Source organism: Gadus morhua, chromosome 12, assembly GCF_902167405.1.
Source record: "Gadus morhua chromosome 12, gadMor3.0, whole genome shotgun sequence".
Classification (NCBI taxonomy): Eukaryota; Metazoa; Chordata; class Actinopteri; order Gadiformes; family Gadidae; genus Gadus; species Gadus morhua.
Window position 1 is genome coordinate 5,295,849 of NC_044059.1, and position 18,812 is coordinate 5,314,660.

Below are 18,812 nucleotides of genomic sequence, written 5' to 3' on the forward strand. Positions count from 1 at the left end.
AATAAATAAATTAACCAAAAAATACACCAGAAAGGCTCTGCATTTTTCTTTAGAAAATGAATAGCATTGAAGTGGGGAAACAAATATTAAGGTGTGTTTGATTAGTATATCATCATAGCAGGACAGGTTTGCATTGGTCTGGGGTGTCTGGGTCCCACAACTCGGAAGCTATTGAGCAAAAAGCCATTTTCCATAGGAAATTAATGGGATTTTTTAAAAATTCTAATAAAATAGGAGGTGCAAAATAAGAGGTGTGTCTTGTTAGTACCACGAAGCAGGCAGGTCTGCATAGGTCTGGGGTGTCCGGGGACCGGGTCCCATAACTCGGAAGCTGTTGAACAAAAAGCCATAGGAAATGAATGGATCTTTTAAAAAAATCTAATAAAATAGGAGGTTCAAAATATGAATTTTTAGTGAAGTGTGTCTTGCTAGTACCACATAGCAGGACAGGTCTGCATTGGTCTGGGGTGTCTGGGTCCCATATCTCAGAAGCTATTGAGCAAAAAGCAATTTTCCATACGAAATGAGTAATCGAATATCTGTCGACTATCCAACATCAAACTAACTTCACCACGGTTGTGTACCGCGTGGGCTGTATTGAGATAATAATCAAATTTTCCTAAATGAACACAGTAATCCTGCTGTAGGTTCAATCGTTGGGTTATGACATAGGCAAGGGCGGGGCTTAATAGTAGGCGTGTCGGTGCACGTGTTTTGTAACGCAGTTTAACATTGCGGTCACCCTCTTTTAGCGGATCGGATCGTGGCTGACTATTGAAGTTTCACAGTTGGTATGTATTTATTTGTACACTTTTAATTGCACTGTCGTCTGATATTATCAAATGCATGTCTAAATGTGCAGTTACATTCCGTTGTATACGGAATGTTTAATAATAATAATTCATTTTATTTGTTGAGCACTCTTCATTCTAGCAGAATCTCAGAGTGCTAGTATACAAATTTTTAAAAAGTAGGAAATGCCTTTATGAATAAAAAGGTTTTTAGGCCAGTCTTAAAATAGGCTAGTGTTTGTGTTGCCCTTAAGTGGTCCGGGAGGCTGTTCCACAGTCGAGGGGCTGCAGCGGCGAAGGTGCAACCATGCGTGCAAAAGTATAATAAAAACTGAATGTCTCTTGTGTTATCTAATCTGCTCTCCCCTTGATGAAGTTATTTAGCCCCAACCATAATGGCCCAGCTTGTTGACTCAATGCCCAGTGCATCGACCGGATCCGTCGTGGTCACAGACGACCTCAACTACTGGGGTGGCCGTCGGATCAAGTCCAAAGATGGTGCCACGACAGAACCCGTGTTCGAACCTGCGACTGGTAGGGGGGTAGTGGTTACCAATCTATTTTTATTCTAAATTTATTCAATGGATTAAAATGTGGAATTTAAAAGTTGATGTATGAATTCATAAATTATACAATGAGAGTTGATTCAGCCTTTTTACTCTGGGTAGCTGCGAAAAACGTCTCTGATCTTCCTGCTGTGCCATTGCAGGGCGAGTGTTGTGCCAGATGGTTCCGTGTGGGGCTGAGGAAGTGGACCAGGCCGTGCAGAGCGCCCAGGCCGCCTATCTGAAGTGGAGCAAGATGGCTGGCATTGAGAGGTCCCGAGTCATGCTGGAGGCCGCCCGCATCATCAGGGTAAAGCTTTTGGTTTTCAACTGACCCTGCAGGACCCGTGATGCCACAAGAGCAGGGGTAGAAAGTACTTCTGCCGAGGGCGGGTATTCCCTCATTATGTTGTCATGTGAGGGGCCATTCAGTACTTCTATAGGAGAGGACTTTATTATCATACTTCCATAACAAATGCTCTACACCAGGGGTCACCCACCTTTTTGAACCTGAGAGCTACTTCATGGGCACCGAGTCATACGACGGGCACCCAGTTCTATACACTCTTCTGAAATAACAAATTTGCTCAGTTTGCCTTTAGTTATACATTACTATTAATGATTAATGATACTCATCTATGCGTTGTTCAAGAATGAGTAGTGCTATTTTTAGAACAGGCCTGCGGGCGCCTCATATGGTCCTTGCGGGCGCCATGGTGCCCGCGGGCACTGTGTTGGTGACCCCTGCACTACACCAATGATATTTGTCCAAAAGGCCCTGTGTGGAGGTGTGTGTGGATGATGGCGGGTTTAGCCTCCGCTGGCTGAGTCTGAATGATGGGACTCTGGGGCTGGGTGAGGCTACACACATGTTGCACATTGAGCGATCAATGGACACGGGTTAAAGCAGCCCATCACCACACAAACTCTAGGAGAGATCTCCTCCATGGCAACATGGAGCCACAGGGAGTATCATCCTACAAAACATAAAATTATCCGGCTTCATCATCACCACTCTCCATCCTTTGTCTTTGGAGGTGCCCAGAAAAGCCACCTAGGTACACAACCTAGGTGGCTTCTCTGGGTACCTTGTAGGACGATACATGGCCTGTAGCACATGTTTTGCTACACACTTTTCCATTTTGTGGAATAAATCATACAATAATTAAAGACTTTTTCATACAAGAAATACACATCAATAGGTACAGTTTACTACAGCAGTCAATCAAGTGTTAACTCTCATCAAAACATTTACATAAATGGGTTGTGGCATGTACAAAGAGCTACCGTTTTTTACAGTTTTCCACGTGTGATGGAACGGTGGGTCATCGGTGAAGACATGTCTTCTTTATAAACACAAGATAGGATCCTGAACTCTTAAACTCTTATCTTTTGAAAATGTGTTGCATTTAATTGCACTGCCTGTATTGCCGTAACCTTCCATTCTTTTCTTTTGTCGGCAGGAGAGACGAGACAACATCGCGAAGCTGGAGGTGATCAACAACGGCAAGACCATCACCGAAGCAGAGTATGATATCGACGCTGCCTGGCAGTGCATCGAGTACTACGCTGGGCTGGCCCCGACCCTGTCAGGTGACTACCTAGAACCCTCACCTAGAACTACATCAGTCCCATTTCCCTAACCTAGAACTGCATCTAGACCATAAACCTAACCTAGCGCTACATATATACCCAGAACCCTAACCTAGAACTATATCTTCACCCAGAAGCTATCCTATAGCTACATATATCCAGAACCCTAACCTAGAACTATATCTTCACCCAGAACCTATCCTAGAGCTACATATATCCAGAACCCTAACCTAGAACTATATCTTCACCCAGAAGCTATCCTAGAGCTACATATATCCAGAACCCTAACATAGAACTATATCTTCATCCAGAACCTATCCTAGAGCTACATATATACCAATTACCCTAACTTAGAAGCATATTCTGATACAACCCAAATCTTGAACTATAACCTAACCCTATTTGTAGAACCTATGACTAGAGCTATACATGGTATAAAATAAGACTGTGTGTGTGTGTGCGTGTGCGTGTGCGTGTGTGTGTGTAGGCCAGCACATCCAGCTCCCTGGGGGAGCGTTTGCCTACACCAGGAGGGAGCCCTTGGGTGTGTGCGCGGGGATCCTGGCCTGGAACTACCCCTTCATGATCGCTGCCTGGAAGTGTGCCCCAGCTCTCGCTTGTGGTCAGTGTGTGTTTGTTTGTGTGTTATTTTATTTATTTCTAGTTTTTTGTGTTGAGGCTTGAGTCCTGTTTGGTCAGGTTTTTTCCTGCTCTTTTTTGTTTTGAGACTCGGCATACTTCGTCGCTCCTTGTAAAGAAACTCTCCCCTGAGCTTTGTTTTGTTTTATCGTACTTCCCCGCTAGTGCTTGTTGGTCCCATCATTTCTTTTATTTTTTGGAAGAGGCTTTCAACAGGCTCAAAGCCAGACTGATCTGCACAGAGGAATGGAATAGGCTCTCAGAGATCAGGACGCTCTCACAGTGCTACCACTTCACCTGATTCAACAGACACATTTGAACAACCAGAATCATTAGAAAACAAGACAACGACAGCCAAAGTCAATCTATACCTCAATACATATAGACATGACACAACACAAGTCACTATCCCTATCTGGGTGGAAGAAGGTGAGGAGTTGGGATGGATATGCACTTCTCATTCGCTATGCATTCCCCCCTCCCACCCAACCATCCACCAAAAGGCAATGCCGTGGTCTTCAAGCCCTCCCCCATGACCCCTGTGACGGGAGTGATCCTAGCAGAGATCTTCCACGAGGCGGGGGTCCCCGTGGGTCTGGTGAACGTGGTTCAGGGCGGAGCGGAGACCGGCAGTCTGTTGTGCCACCACCCCAACGTGGCCAAGGTGTCCTTCACCGGCAGCGTGCCTACTGGCAAAAAGGTACGTGGCTGCCATGTGCTCTCTGGAATCTTGGGTGAATCTTTGTTAAATTTGGTCTGCTTTCTTATAGGGCTGCTCGATTCTGGGAAAAATCGTAATCGCGATTATTTTGGTCAATATTGAAATCACGATTATTCAAACGATTACTTTTGAGTTTGAAAACATGACAATTTTCAGTATGACTCTTTTTTTTGTAACTTCACCTTAAAAGAAATACACAAAATGGTCAAAAAGAAAATGTTCCAATGTTAAATGATGTACAGATATTATCAAGCTGTTCTGCCCTTTCTATAAAACATAAAAATAAAAAATAAAAAGATTTTGTTAATATTGTGATCGTTTGACGCCAAAATCGAACTCGCGATCAAAATTCGATTTAATCGCCCAGCCCCACTTTCTCAATAATGAGGTCTGCCTTAACCCCATATCTTTTCAAACCAGCGATCAAAACCTTTTGGTTTGATGCTGGTATCAAAATGTTTGTCTTCATTGACATTGTTATACTTAATTTGACATTACTTAAAGTGATTGTCGTTTATTTATTATCCTTTAGATGTCTTAAAGCAACACGATTATCTTTTGTGTTTTGAAGGAGAAAATATAAAAATACATCCCTTGTCTCACAATGATACGATCTAGAAGTTTGAAACTGTGTCCAGGTAACTGATTCAGAAGAGTAGTCTGGACCTTGGTGACAGTCAGTGGATGTGTTTGTCGTTGGATCTCCCCAGGTCATGGAAATGTCAGCCAAGACGGTGAAGCATGTGACCCTGGAGTTGGGGGGAAAGTCTCCACTGCTGATCTTCAAGGACTGTGAGCTGGAGAACGCTGTTCGCGGGGCGCTGATGGCCAACTTCCTGACTCAGGGCCAGGTAGGATGTAGTCCAGTAGTTTCTGGGCCTGGAAGGAACTGGGCTTCACATACATCTGAAGACACTGTAGGTAGCTTGAGGTTAGAAGTGTGTGGTAAAGGAAGTTTTACTGAACGAGTATTGAGAATTATCTCACTATTCTCCAATTTTTCTAATAGCCATTTGGTGCTGTTTTGTTGTGTTGATTTTGAAGAGGTTTTATGTGTAGGTATATATGCTACACTAGCTTTAAAGGAACAATTGAAGTCTTCCTTAGGGCCTTAAACTAATAAAATCTTAATGTTTGACCTCCGAGATGGCATGTTAGTGACCAGAAGGGTATTCCTTTTTCATTTACCTGGTGATAGAGTTTAGCAGAAAGTGCAGTAAGTTAATGTTTAGTCTGTCTGTAATTGTAGCTCCCAAAGACTTGCAGTCCACCTTGCCACTAGTAGAACGTTAACTAAACAGCCAGACCCATGGCTATGCTTCAGAGCAGACCTTTTATAGGGTGGTCTGCTGGGTTAAACGCACACCCTCAATCTGGTTTGTGCAAAAGGGTGCTTTGTTCATCTTTATTCTCATTAAAAGATTTGGACCTGTTAATCCACCTGTCATCTGATCCATGGTAAAACAGGTTTGCACCAATGGAACCCGGGTGTTTGTTCAGCGGGAGATCATGCCCCAGTTCCTGGAGGAGGTGGTGAAAAGGACCAAGGCCATCGTCGTGGGAGACCCACTGCTGACCGAGACCCGCATGGGGGGTCTTATCAGCAAGCCCCAGCTGGACAAGGTCCTGGGCTTCGTCGCACAGGCCAAGAAAGAGGTGTGAAGGGATTGTGAGATGTTGTTTTAGATCCATCAGTTGATCTCAGTTTGTCAGATGTGTTTTAATTGATCTGTTGAGATTATTAGATTGGTTAAACTCAGATTATCAGATGCGTTAGGATCACTACAGATATTGATACAATACAGTAGAATACATTGTTACACTACAAACACATTTCTAAACTATCTTCAAGGCATTTTTATAACAAGAGAAGCTAGTCAGAGATGTGGAGGGAATTAGACTACAAAGTTTTGTGGCAAAACGATTCATCGTTGGATTAATCACAGAAGTCAATGTTTACTGGTGCTCTCCCAAGACTTGTGCAATCCTTATCATATCTGACTGTGAACTGGCTCATTCCAGTACAGCACCTATTGATACTGCTAGTAAATCAATAAATGATATCTCTTCTTCTTTGTTGCAGGGAGCGAGGGTTCTTTGTGGCGGAGAACCGTTGACCCCCAGTGACCCCAAACTGAAGAACGGCTACTTCATGTCCCCCTGTGTTCTCGGTCTGTTCTTCAACATAATATTTGGTGGCTAGGCTAGTGGTTAGGGTGTTCAACTCCCGTCAGAAAGGTTTGGGGTACAAACCCCAATGTCTACAGCCTACCTTTGGGCATGCTTGATCAAGACGCCCTAAACACTACCTGCTCCTTACCAACATTCAGTGACAAAATGGCTGCTAGGACGAAATTTAATTACTATTAATGGAATATGTTTTGTTATTTTCTCTGAATCAACACTTGGCCAGAGTGTAAAACAGTTTTTCGTCTTCTCCCCCAACGTGAAGATAACTGCAGGGACGACATGACCTGCGTGAAGGAGGAGATCTTTGGCCCTGTGATGTCTGTTCTGCCCTTCGACACTGAGGAGGAGGTCCTGCAGAGGGCCAACAACACAACATTTGGCCTAGCCTCCGGAGTCTTCACCAGGTCAGACCATCATCTGGACCGCTCAAAGACACTCAGTCCGACAGCAGGCCGATGGATTTATACTCTGCTTGTCTTCTTCGCGCTCACCGCACGCTATGACTGCATTCCTTTGGCTACAAAAACTACTTTGCAGCCCTCCAGCGTTTTCCCCAATCTGTTTGTCTGTCTGTCTTGCTGTCTGTTTTTCAGTCTGCCAGGCGTTAACTCCTGAACGCCTGACAATATCATAATTGAATAGCCACATACAGCCAGCCGCACTGACCTTCTGGACTCAGGAAATGGATGATCAACCGATTGGCGAAAGAACTGTGGAAACGGTTGCGACATTCGATTTGTTGCACAAGAGCAGTGCTCCCATTTTACCCCTATATGTCTCATGCTTCTTCCTTTTTTATAAATGTTGTGCTATTACACAATGTTATCATCCCTAAAGTATGTTTGGCATAGCATTCATTCTTTCTACTATGCAATTTGGATATACATACACATTTCTGGTGTGGTGTGTGTCCAAATGGACTGCTAGGCAGAGTCTAACCCGTCCTCTTATGATCCATCTCTGACATAATGTTCCTTCTGTAAGCTGTTGTCTCGACCCATTTGTGATGTGTAGTCATGAGAGGCCTGGTCTGTTTGCACCCAAAAGGGACATCTCCCGCGCTCATCGCGTGGCTGCCAACCTGGAGGCTGGAACCTGCTACATCAACACCTACAGCATTTCTCCCGTGGAGGTGCCCTTTGGGGGGTACAAGATGTCAGGTGAGACCCTCCCCTCCAGTAGGAACCCTGCCAGTCAAACCGTTTTGTTGGTATTTGTTACACGTTAGTGTTCTTCAAAATAAAAGCGCAGTCTTATTCTCTGGTATTAGCTTGTTGTTCAATACGATGTTTTGCTTCAGTGAATAGGATGTTCTTTTAACATATAGCATTATACTTGACCCTATCAACTGTACAGTAAAGAAACTTTACCAGGTGATGTACTGATCCAACTCCTAGGGCTTCACCATGGTTGGTATAAATACTACTGTAGTACCTCACAATGTATGTATACATGTATAATATAAATGCATGCATACCATATGTAGTACTGAACTCGTAGTACTTTGCTGATAGTTCTTGACCATATGTAGTACCGATCCTCCTGTAGTACTTCACTGGTCTAATTATATTACTGATCCTACTGTCGTGCTTCACAATGTGTATTACTGATCCTATTGTAGTACTTGACACATTGTTTGGTACTGATCCTACTGTAGTACTCTATAGTACTTATACTGCGGTGTTCTGGCAGGCTTTGGCAGGGAGAACGGCCAGGCGACGGTGGATTACTACTCCCAGCTGAAGACTGTGATAGTGGAGATGGGCGACGTCGACAGCCTCTTTTAGACACTTCTTCCCTCACTTCCGGTTTTTCCAGCACTGTATTACTTTATGGCATAATTTTGACACACGCACTGCGTCAGTAGAGCTGATCACAAAAGAGCTGACCGGAAGAGCTGCAGCAGCCAGGTGAATAAAGATAATAATAATAATAATAATAAATGAAATTTAAGATAATTCTGTTGACTCTTTGTTGTCTTTTTTGTATTGGTGAACACAATCAATTCATAATACCTGACGCAATTTTATTGATAGGGCACACTGCACGTAGATTCCAATATTTGTGCATGCTTCAAAGTCACATCTCGACAGATTCAGATTTCTTGATTAATCCAGATGTAAATAGATCTACTTAAGATATAGAAATAAATGGGAAATAGAAAAATCATATAAATGTCCAAAAAACGTAAAACGGATATAAAGTTAAATAGCTTTAAACTAAAATATCTAATAATTATACAGCAGGTGCACACACCATTAGTGTGAAAATCCTCAACCGGATGTAGACCGGTACTTACAGGAAGCAAAGCAATAAATCCGTGTCTCGTATGACTGCTGAAATTTTGTTTTGGTGTCGTTTTTAAAAATGCAGGTAAGTTAACAAATTCATAAAGATATCAACTATCTGATATTGATTGAAATATGTAAATTGTATTTCTGAAACTTGCTTAAAATCCTTGAATTTGTTGTGAATGCTCGAACCCCAATTCCTTTATAAACGTCGCCTTCCATTCAGATCAAAATTGCAGTGCTTTGTTTGTGTTGTTTTTAACGATTTAATATCAAGATTTGGTCGCACTTTCCGGTTCAAATATGTCTTAAATGTTGATTAAAAAGCAGCGAGAGGAGAAGCAACTGGAGGCGTCCGTGGATCTGCTGATTTCTCGTGTCGCACATCTCAAAAACGCTCTCCACAACTTCATCTACAAGTTGGAAAATGAATTTGAGAGACTGGCATGGTAAAATCTCGTTCATACTTTCCATTCTCTAGCTTGCTGCCCCTACAATAAAACCAAGCAAACGTCTAATCTAATCCGTATCACAGGCCGTCTGTGCTGGACAACTTCGCTCTAGTCTCCGGGCAGCTGAACACCATCAACAAGCTGCTCAGGAACGAGAAGACGCCCTCGTTTCGTAACCAGGTCATCATCCCGCTGGAGCTGTCTCCTGACCGCGACGATGAGCTGGCTGTAAGGAAATACTCTAAACTGTTTTCATCCATGCATTGCACTGCACATATAGAATGTGTTTTGCTTTGCTTAATGCACAGCTGTTTTTTGGCTGTACATTGTATAGCTCTTGAAAGGTGCTATTTAAATAAATATTAATATTGTTAGTGTTTTAACTAATTCATGCCTTGCATCTTTAGTTTCTAAGGATTAATAAAGTGTTGAATCTATCTAGTCCTGTTCTGTCCTTTCTGCTGTGACAAACAAGCTGGGATGAATAAAGTACCTCTAACTCCTTCCCCATGGTTGCCTGTCCCCACAGAAACTAACAGAGCAGCGGGTGCCGGTGTTCAGTCATGAGATCGTCCCGGACCACCTGCGGACTAAGCCGGACCCGGAGGTGGAGGAGATGGAGAAGCAGCTCAGTGCTGAGGCAGCTCGGCTCGGCCCAGAGGCGGCCCAGGTAAGGATCAACGTGTCCTGACTTTGTTTTTGAGCTCAACAAATGTAAAATAAAATGGTACTTTATTAATCCCATGAAAAGGAAATTCTGAAATAAACCTATTGTCTACCCCAAGTTATAATTTGACTGCATTGAATAGGTACTAGGTACACCTTGGGTCTCTTTGTAGCTGGCATAGCCCACAGAGGCTTTTGCTGTATACCTGGGATTCCTGTCCAGAAAATGTTTCAGGGTGGCTCTTTCTTTCCTACCTTCTGGTTCATTTATGTCAGACAGTGAAGCAAAAAGCACTTAAAGCAAATCGGAGATGAACTTGTTGGGGCGTTAATACCTATGTTAATCAGTACCAAACATCTTCTTCACATTATAAAGAATCATCAGACACAGGACCGTCTAAGGTAGCAAAGGGCATGGAAGTTGCATCGACGTACCTACTGCAGCAGCTGTTTGGTGTATCATTTGGTCTGAACAGTTGCACGATGTTAACCTTTGTTTTTTGTGTGCTGCTCATTAGAAACAGATTCAGACCCTCAACAAGCTGTGCTCCAATCTGCTGGAAAAGCTGAACAACCCGCGGGAAGACCGTGACCCAGAGAGTTCAGGTAAACACAGAGCTGCCACCTTTGGTGGTCTGTTTACGAACAAGAACGGTTTAAATCATACACCGGATCCCTGTCAGCTTAACATGGCTCATAGGTCCTCTGCTACGTCTTATCTCTTATGTCTTATTACAGTCTCTTTTGAGATGGCAATGGTACAGTACACTGAGAGAAGACGGGACTTAAAAGGACTTGTAGCAGATTGGGGTTAAACAGTACAGATACATACATGTCTTTAAGAGGCACGTAGGGGTTCGACAGTACAGATACCTGTGATTAAGGAGAAGGTAGGGGTTAGGGTAAGACTAGGGGTAGGGGTTAGTGTTATACCTCACAGAGACGGGTCATTAATGAACCGTTAGGGGTTAAACCGTAGAGAGACGGGTCATTGAGGAGGATGTAGATTTTAGGGTGTGTCTTGCTGAAGTACGCCCATAGGTTAGGTGGCGTACCCTGGGGGAGAGAACCAAGTACCTTTTCAGCTTGGAGTCGAACACCCTAACCACCACTAGACTGCCCTCCACACAGCTTTGATCCTTGAGAGAACCCACCCATCAGCCTCTTTAAGACCATTATAACCGTGACCTCACTCCTCGACCTCTTCTATCAGCGATTCGCCAGAGCAAGCCCTCTTTCAACCCTGCCGACACCCTGGCGTTGGTGGGCGCCGTGGCGTTCGGGAAGGGCCTCTCAAAGTGCCGCCCCCCGGGCCCAGGAGCCCCTGGACAGGGACCCATGATGGGTGGAGGCCCCACCCTGCAGCAGGTCACCATCGGTGGGGCGTCAGGACAACCAGGTATCGTCGTGGTCACGTTTAACATCCTGAACTCTCAACATTTTACATTTCAGCTCCCCAATTGTGACTATAGATGTACCAATATACTCGGTGGTATGCTGTATCCCTTTTTATACTATTTGTAGAATAAAAAAGCTCAATGTAGTTATTTTTTTCATTACTTACAGGGAAGATGCCAAGCAGCATAAAGACCAACATCAAGTCAGCCTCCGGCTCTATGCATCCATACAACCGCTGAGAAGCTATTTTTCAACGACTCCTTACAACTATTCACTCATAGTTACTCTGCTTCCTGTACCCTACCAAAAAAAGGAATATCAATATTGTTTCTTTTTATATGCCTGATTTTTCTGTTGCATAATAAATATTTACATCCAAACGATCGTTCTTGCGTTTAAAATCACACGTTTGTGTTGCGGTTGATCGGCCACTAGGTGGTGGTAAGATCCCACGTTTCAACTGATAGCTGCTCTTGGCATCCTTGGACAGTATGTAGTTTTCTGTAGTGATTTTCCAATCTTAATGGAATCATAATCCACGTTTAAGACATTCGATTTTGGAACCTTTACAGTTAAAGACAAAGGTAACAGCAAATCATTTCAGTATCTTGTGATATTCAAAAGCCATTGCACTTTCAAACAGTTTACATAAAATATACTTGTTTTCAAAGGCTGAAAGGACCTTGCTTGCAAATTGCAACCATGCCAATGGACTAATGCCTATTCTAAACAAAACGTAAATCGTATTTGTGGTGCTTTAATACTCTTGACAATTGAATTTGATTATTCAACCAAAACCAATATGATATTAGGTCGTCCATAGGATCACGTATTTCCTTGTGTTTTGTTTACTGTTAACGGATAGGACCATGTATCACTGGTCCTGTATACCCCCTTGCATTCTGCTCTTTATGCAGAGAGTAACAAGAGGGGTGGTGTGAGGGTAATGTGTGTGGACATCGCCGTGGCTGGCCTGATAATGTCAAAGTGTTTAATATACAAGAGGGGGGACTTGATGCTGACGTGCGAGTAGGGGGGTTCTCCCTGCTCTCGCGTCTGTCCACTCCAATCCCTGTCCCGCTGAGCCGCCGCCGTGACGGCAAAAGGACGTCGACCGCCGTGCGTTCACGGGACGCGGCGGGACCGGGGCTGACCTACATACGCCCTCTGTCCCCGGCCGCGCCAGACGTGTCGCCGTCGCTGCTGAGACGGCTCAAAGATGGGCGAGGTCGCCCTGCATTCAGCAGCGATGACATTTCTAACTAGAAACCGTCCTGAAAGGACAATATAGACGTATTCTTCCCTTAGAGCCCCTGACAATGAGTAGGCCCCTAGTTGAGTGTTTTGACGATCATGGGATGGCACGCATTACTTTTTTGGGGTGGTTTGTACTTTGTACCTTCATTCTCTGAAATGTGCAGCGTATAATCTTAACGAATACGAAATACGAAACTTTCCCCAAAATTGTGTGTATGGACAAAGAGGAGAACAATCGTAAAATAAATAGAACAAATCACTTTTAGCCTTGATTTCTTATATGTTTTGGTATTTAATATAGGCCTATCTATTTAGAAAAGCAGGCTTACTCTTAAATCAAATATAATACAGCCTAATGAAGTTGTTATTATCTTCAATGTTTGCCTCACCTTTTGCGGATATTTATTAGTGACATGACCTCTTAATAGCTGGACGTCTAAAGCTGCTTAAACATACCATCAGGGGTCAGTCTTGTCGCACTGTCGTATAAAGCCTGTGGACTCTGGCAACAATTTATACACATAATTTGCCAAGCCACCTTCCGTTTTAATGCACATTTCCATTCATAAGCACCACGGATGTGTAATGGTGCGTGTGCGTGTGTGTGTGTGTGTGTGTGTGTGTGTGTGTGTGTGTGTGTGTGTGTGTGTGTGTGTGTGTGTGTGTGTGTGTGATCAGGGCTTGTGGTGCATGTGGTAGACATCTCGGTTAGGCTGCAGGTTAGATAACAGGGAAACGCGAGCCGACAGCTGCCTCCTAAATGACATTAAGAGCCTTTAGCAGGGGACACAAGCCAGCAATACCCAGCAGTCATATCTTCATATAGGGAATAAAGCACACTAGCTGCGACGTGCAGGGCACTGGCAACACATCAAGACATTATTGGCCATTGTTTCATGTCATTTAAAAAATGTTAAGTTTCGAGGTGGATGTATTCCATATAAAATTGCACATTGAGGCCAATTTTTAAGACGACTAGGAGCTTCGGGCGCGCATAGAAGAACGAACTAAACCCAAACTCCCACAATGTTCGACAACATGTTTTTGGTAAACATAATTTCCTAGACCTAAATAAATAAATATTAAAAGCAGCGATGGCGTAGGCCTATTGGGGTGTCAGCTTTGTGGAACTTTTGATTAGAGGAATTCATCGCAGATCTGTGGTGGGTGGTGGTGAGGCGACGGACAACCGAGTCATTTCAACGACGTGCAGCTCTTTGCCAAACTGAACCGGTTCCAAATTTGAAATCTGTAGCCTACACACCCACAACAGTTTCGAATTAAAAGGACTTACTTTTTTCACCATTTTTTTTTTTACCGATGCAAATTATAAAAACTATATTTTTGATCAACTGCGACATTTAGAGCAAACAAAAAATAGTCAGCCAGTGGAGTCATACAATTTCTTGCTAACAAATGCGCATCAGAATGCACTACATGTTATTGAGCATGGAGGAGGTCCATGGTTTCTTCAGCGAGTTGAACTTGAGGACTAATTATCTCGTGCCCCCAAGACCTTCACAAGACGTCTTCGGGTCGCTATATCCTCTCCTCCAGGCGTGTTTGGGATGCAGTGCCACGTGCGTAATTGCGCCGGCAGCCAGGGGTGGCCGATGCGCCTCCTGCTTCCTAAGTGATGTAGACCTATACTTTGTTGTGATCCTTATTATTGTCATTGATATAATGTGACCTTCCCTGAGACTCATCTGCCGAGGGGGATTTAGATCATTTTCATAATGTATTTTATAACGATTTTATACATTCTCATGTGCCATGTGCTACTTAACCGGTAGGGGGATCGATTTGCTGTCTTATTTGTCAACTGCTATTTGGCTAAACGGTCACAATTATCTGAAGCACAGATGCTTTTGTTTCAATAACGAAGGATACGTGTTTTGCATTAATAAACAATCCAAAGAAAACATTGAATCCAACCCCAGAATAGTATAACTATATCTGCTTTTCCAAATGTATTTATATTAGGCCTACTATAATTGACTTTTCACATTTGAAACTATAGGTTACAAAATGTCATTGTAACCTTTACTTTTGAAACAACACTTATAATAGCAGTAAGAAATATATATTTAAATTCTCCTCCTACTGTTTATTAGGACTAATGCTGAATACTGCAATATGAGTCTATTTTCTACTTATACTAGACCTTCTCCCATCCACACCACAACACCACTGTAAGACTTCAATATATTGCAATTACTGCTAATAGGCCTACTGTTACTTATGTCCCCCTCGTCTCAGTGTAAGGGGCAGAAAACGGATGAGATGGAGAATGGGTGGTGGTGTTTGGGGGGGCTGGGGTTAGAATCACACTTCGCGTCTCGTTTATCTTTTGGAGAGAGATAAGTGTACATTCCGCCTCTTTGTGGAAACCACGACACATTAGCCATGCCTCCGAGGGAGGCAGGGGCGGTGACGCAGGGTGTGTGTGTGTGTGGGGGGGGGGGTGGTGTTGGGGGTGTTGAGAGTGTGCGTGGGGGGAGGAGAAGCATTTCTGTCGGCCTGAAGCACAGAGCCTTCACCGTGTTAGAGAAAGTAAAAGTGAAAAATGACAAACTGTGAAAATGTCCCCTTCACACCTTCGAGTAGCTCCGACGCTACTTAAGCTGCTAACGCTACATTAGCTCAGAGCGAACGTGGGCCCGGACTATAGGCTATGGGGTGTTGGGTTAAAGTGTGAGGATGTGCAATGTTCTCTGGGGGTATGAGGCGCTGCAATGTGTAGCCTAGCAATGTGTAAGCTTTTTCCTTAACTTGACCCCAACGACCCACTGGCCCAGAGGAGAAAACACACCACTTTTATAGAAAAACGTTGAATGAGTTATTTGAATATGGGCACTGTTCAAAAGTTATTTTAGAAGTAGTTTCTTAACAGTTGAAGGTAAAATGTACTATACAAATGAGTTAAAGGTCAAATATGAGCTAGAGCTCATAAACAAATGACAAAAACGGCAACTTATGCAACAAAAGAAACAGTTTATTTGGAATATTCATCGCCAGTAGAAATGAAGACACCTTTTAACCTTAAAACACCTTTTCAACTAATTCTCCTCCACAGGAAAAAACAAGTTGGAATCAAAAAGACAAGAACTGTATGTGATACCTATGTACAGATTTAGAGATAAAAGATCAAATCGCCAAGAAAAAAAAGGGTCCAAAAAATCCACTATTTTCCTTATTAAAAAACGTAAGTAACATTCAATACACCGTAGTACGTTATTTTATTGAAGAACAAAAGACATGCAACAAATAAAACATTTAATGTTTTACAAATTGTACTTCCTCCTTTTTTAAGGTCCTTTTTTACTTTTATTTAGAAAAACTAAAAGCGACATTACATGAAGCTTCCATATTTGATTTGACAGGCGATGTGAAAGGTCAGCCATTTTGGAAAGGTCTCATTATTTCATCATGTGACAGATGATTTCAAATCATTACTATAGTGCATGAACTAATCAATAGGTAGGTAAACCAATAATTGAATTCTGAATAATCAGAATGAATACAGTCGATTTAGAATCAATAATCCCCACCTCATCGCCAAACAGCGTCCATGAGAAAAACACAATCGTTTTCACACATGATTATAAATAGTAAGGCTAGTTTGACATTCTGACCTCTGGATTGTATCAGTTTTGAATAGTTTCTGGGTGTTCTCGTTATTATTTTGAAGGGGTTTCAATTAAAATGAAACATACCAAAACATTTCACAGGGCAATATTAAACCTTTTGAGCATACCAGTAACTATTAGGGCAGTAACAATTAAAACTGTGTGTGCATGTGTGTGTGTGTGTGTGTGTGTGTGTGTGTGTGTGTGTGTGTGTGTGTGTGTGTGTGTGTGTGTGTGTGTGTGTGTGTGTGTGTGTGTGTGTGTGTGTGTTAAAAACAGGATCAAGAGACAGGGACTACTGTTTATTTGTCGGTAAAACATTTGGCTGCTATATAGTTAAAAAAAACTGAATACGGTCCAAATTGAAAATGTCATGTAAATCAAGAGTAAAGGTGCATATCTACAAATATATATAGCGCATTCCCAGGGCTAGTCGACATATGTTGGCATACAAAATAAAACCCGGTCCCGTCACCAAGCGACAGAAGAGCGAAATGAAGAAAAAGAGATGACAAGTCATTTACAACTCAGAGGCATAAAAATATATCCAAACAGCCTCTGAGTCTGTGTGCGATCAGAGTCTCTCTCTCTACTTCCTGTCAGACCTGCTACTTCTTGTTGGCCTTCAGTGCAGGGAAACAGAGAATTTCTGTGGATACTCTCTAGTACTTTATAAACGCTTAAATCCTTCACAAATCCGCAGGTCTGGTGAGCTGACGTGACAACGTGTAGGTTGTACAAATCCAAGTCTTTTTTTTTTTTTGGTATCAAAGTATGGTATGTGTTGGCTATCTGTAGGACACATAGTTGTGATGATGTATACGTGTCATACCGAATACTATACTGTACACACAGCCCAAGCTCACACATCTCAAATTTACATTTTGACAGGTTTTTTCATGAATGTCTTATTATAAAAAAAAACAAAGGACAACCCCATTTGAATTTCAGCACCGAAAGAATACCAAAATTAAACATTTCTTCGAAGACATGCTATGAGCTAGACTCCTATGACGCTGTTTCCCAAAACCTGACATGGGTCAAGAAAAACTAAATGAAAAACCCAACCTAGTATTTTGCCCACATATGGATTTGGTTACCAGCAGTATTTGGCTAAAGTATTGATCGCAGTAATGCACACGGACAAAGAGTTGGTACTGTAGTATATGTACATTATTGCTCCGTATATGAGTACTATTATGTATATTCTTGATGATAGTATTCCACTCAGTTGTTCCCTTTCAGCAAACACAGTTACGTTGAAACAATACACACTTTATTGTGCTTTAGGATGGGTTCAAATTTGGTCATTTGTTGAGTGTATCGAGTCAATCCTTTTTCTAAACTCGCTAAAGTTGTTATGCTTGCAATGCAAAAAATACAATTACAGAACCGAAAGAAAAAGTTGTATATTTACTGGGATAATAAAGCAGATAATAAAGTACACTAGAAATAAAATATTAAATGATTTATGCCACCACTCATTGTACATCTTTTGGAATAGAAATATATCAAATAAATGCAGAAGTTTGGATATAAAGATATTACTGTTTTCACAGCTAAAACAAAATGTTACCTTAAATAAGTACAAGTAACCAGAGTACACAACATACTTTATCAAAAAACACCTCCAGGTCAACTTTGGCATGACGGACAAATGGTGGTGTAAAATGAAATGAAAAATGGAAGATACACCCTTAAACTTATGAGTAGGCATTACTGATTACAATATATTAAATAAAAACAGAAAAGTTGATTTTGAAGTATTTTAAATGATCAAGCGTGTTGGTTCTGCTTTTTTCCAATCGAGGTAGTGTGAGATCCAGGGTGGGTTTGGGGCTGGTGTACTGCTATTGGTTCTCAGAGGGCGAGACGTAACGCGATTGGACCAATACAAAGATGGCGATGTCCGAGGGGTCGTCGTGACGATGAGGAAACTGTACAAAACCCTTAACGTGGAGGAGACGGCCGAGAAAAAAATATTTAGTTTGTAATGGCATGACCACATTGTTCTAGAAGATTCCAAGCCCCCAGAGGTTTGCTGCTGTGAATTCACATACGCCACCTTCATCAGTCCGGACTCGGGGGAGGGGGGAGAGGGGAGAGGGTGAGGACAAGAAGATAAGGATGAGGAGGGGTGGGATCAGTTGGAGGTGTCTGAGTGAACGCTTCCGGGTCCTTCCGTCGGTGATGTCACAGAGGAGGGCGTGGCCGCGTCCTGCCATCCGCCATTCGCCTGAAGAGAGAAACACACAGGACGAGACAGGAACAGGAATTAAAGGCCATCTACGTTCATCGACTTTTTTTTTAACTTTAATATTCAAGAATCCTATACTCTCTAGCTCCTCAGAGATGTTTGCTTTATTATACCCCGATATAATAGTACAAAAACCGTACTTCCATAGTTCAAGTACAATCATTTAACAATTTTGGGAAGGTCCAGAGGAGGAAACTAGTTAGGTAGTTTCCCCTCCCAAATCTAGAATTACTCCTGTAACGTAAAAATAGTTTGAAATGTACAATTAATAACAGTACAAGTATTCAAGTACATTCCAACCCGGTTTGAACTTGCTGCCTGTCTGGCTAGCTCTTCCAATAAAAGATCATTGATAGAACGGCATCCAGGAGCCACTAGTCCCG

At 42.5% G+C, this 18,812-nt stretch overlaps 3 protein-coding genes across 3 annotated transcripts in view; 2 read left to right on the forward strand and 1 right to left on the reverse strand.

The window, feature by feature from the left end:
- Positions 1–513: 513 nt before the first annotated feature.
- aldh9a1a.1 (aldehyde dehydrogenase 9 family, member A1a, tandem duplicate 1) lies at positions 514–8,437 on the forward strand. Its single transcript, XM_030372780.1, has 12 exons — positions 514–791; positions 1,168–1,325; positions 1,501–1,646; positions 2,800–2,929; positions 3,417–3,551; positions 4,072–4,268; positions 5,000–5,140; positions 5,757–5,945; positions 6,373–6,460; positions 6,742–6,883; positions 7,527–7,639; positions 8,172–8,437. Exons 2-12 carry the CDS (start codon positions 1,187–1,189, stop codon positions 8,264–8,266), a joined length of 1,515 nt encoding a protein of 504 aa, XP_030228640.1. The 5' UTR covers positions 514–791; positions 1,168–1,186; the 3' UTR covers positions 8,267–8,437.
- A 307-nt stretch (positions 8,438–8,744) lies between these two features.
- Positions 8,745–11,666, forward strand: med8 (mediator complex subunit 8). The gene is made up of 7 exons (XM_030372781.1): positions 8,745–8,852; positions 9,098–9,219; positions 9,306–9,450; positions 9,752–9,892; positions 10,407–10,494; positions 11,102–11,287; positions 11,455–11,666. Exons 1-7 carry the CDS (start codon positions 8,847–8,849, stop codon positions 11,523–11,525), a joined length of 759 nt encoding a protein of 252 aa, XP_030228641.1. The 5' UTR covers positions 8,745–8,846; the 3' UTR covers positions 11,526–11,666.
- Positions 11,667–15,520: 3,854 nt separating this feature from the next.
- The window catches only part of pbx1b (pre-B-cell leukemia homeobox 1b), a 14,992-nt gene continuing 11,700 nt past the window's right edge, over positions 15,521–18,812 (reverse strand). The window contains exon 7 of the mRNA XM_030373162.1: positions 15,521–18,408. Coding sequence (XP_030229022.1) covers positions 18,316–18,408 — 93 coding nt within the window. The 3' untranslated portion in view covers positions 15,521–18,315. The remainder of the gene's footprint in view (positions 18,409–18,812) is intronic.

Coding starts and splice junctions, on each gene's coding strand:
- aldh9a1a.1 (XM_030372780.1), top strand. CDS start 1,187: ATGGCCCAGCTTGTTGACTCAATGCCCAGTGCATCGACCGGATCCGTC. Junction 5,141..5,756: donor ACTTCCTGACTCAGGGCCAG/GTAGGATGTAGT, acceptor ATGGTAAAACAG/GTTTGCACCAATGGAACCCG. Junction 6,461..6,741: donor CATGTCCCCCTGTGTTCTCG/GTCTGTTCTTCA, acceptor CCCAACGTGAAG/ATAACTGCAGGGACGACATG.
- med8 (XM_030372781.1), top strand. Junction 9,451..9,751: donor ACCGCGACGATGAGCTGGCT/GTAAGGAAATAC, acceptor CTGTCCCCACAG/AAACTAACAGAGCAGCGGGT. Junction 11,288..11,454: donor TGGGGCGTCAGGACAACCAG/GTATCGTCGTGG, acceptor CATTACTTACAG/GGAAGATGCCAAGCAGCATA.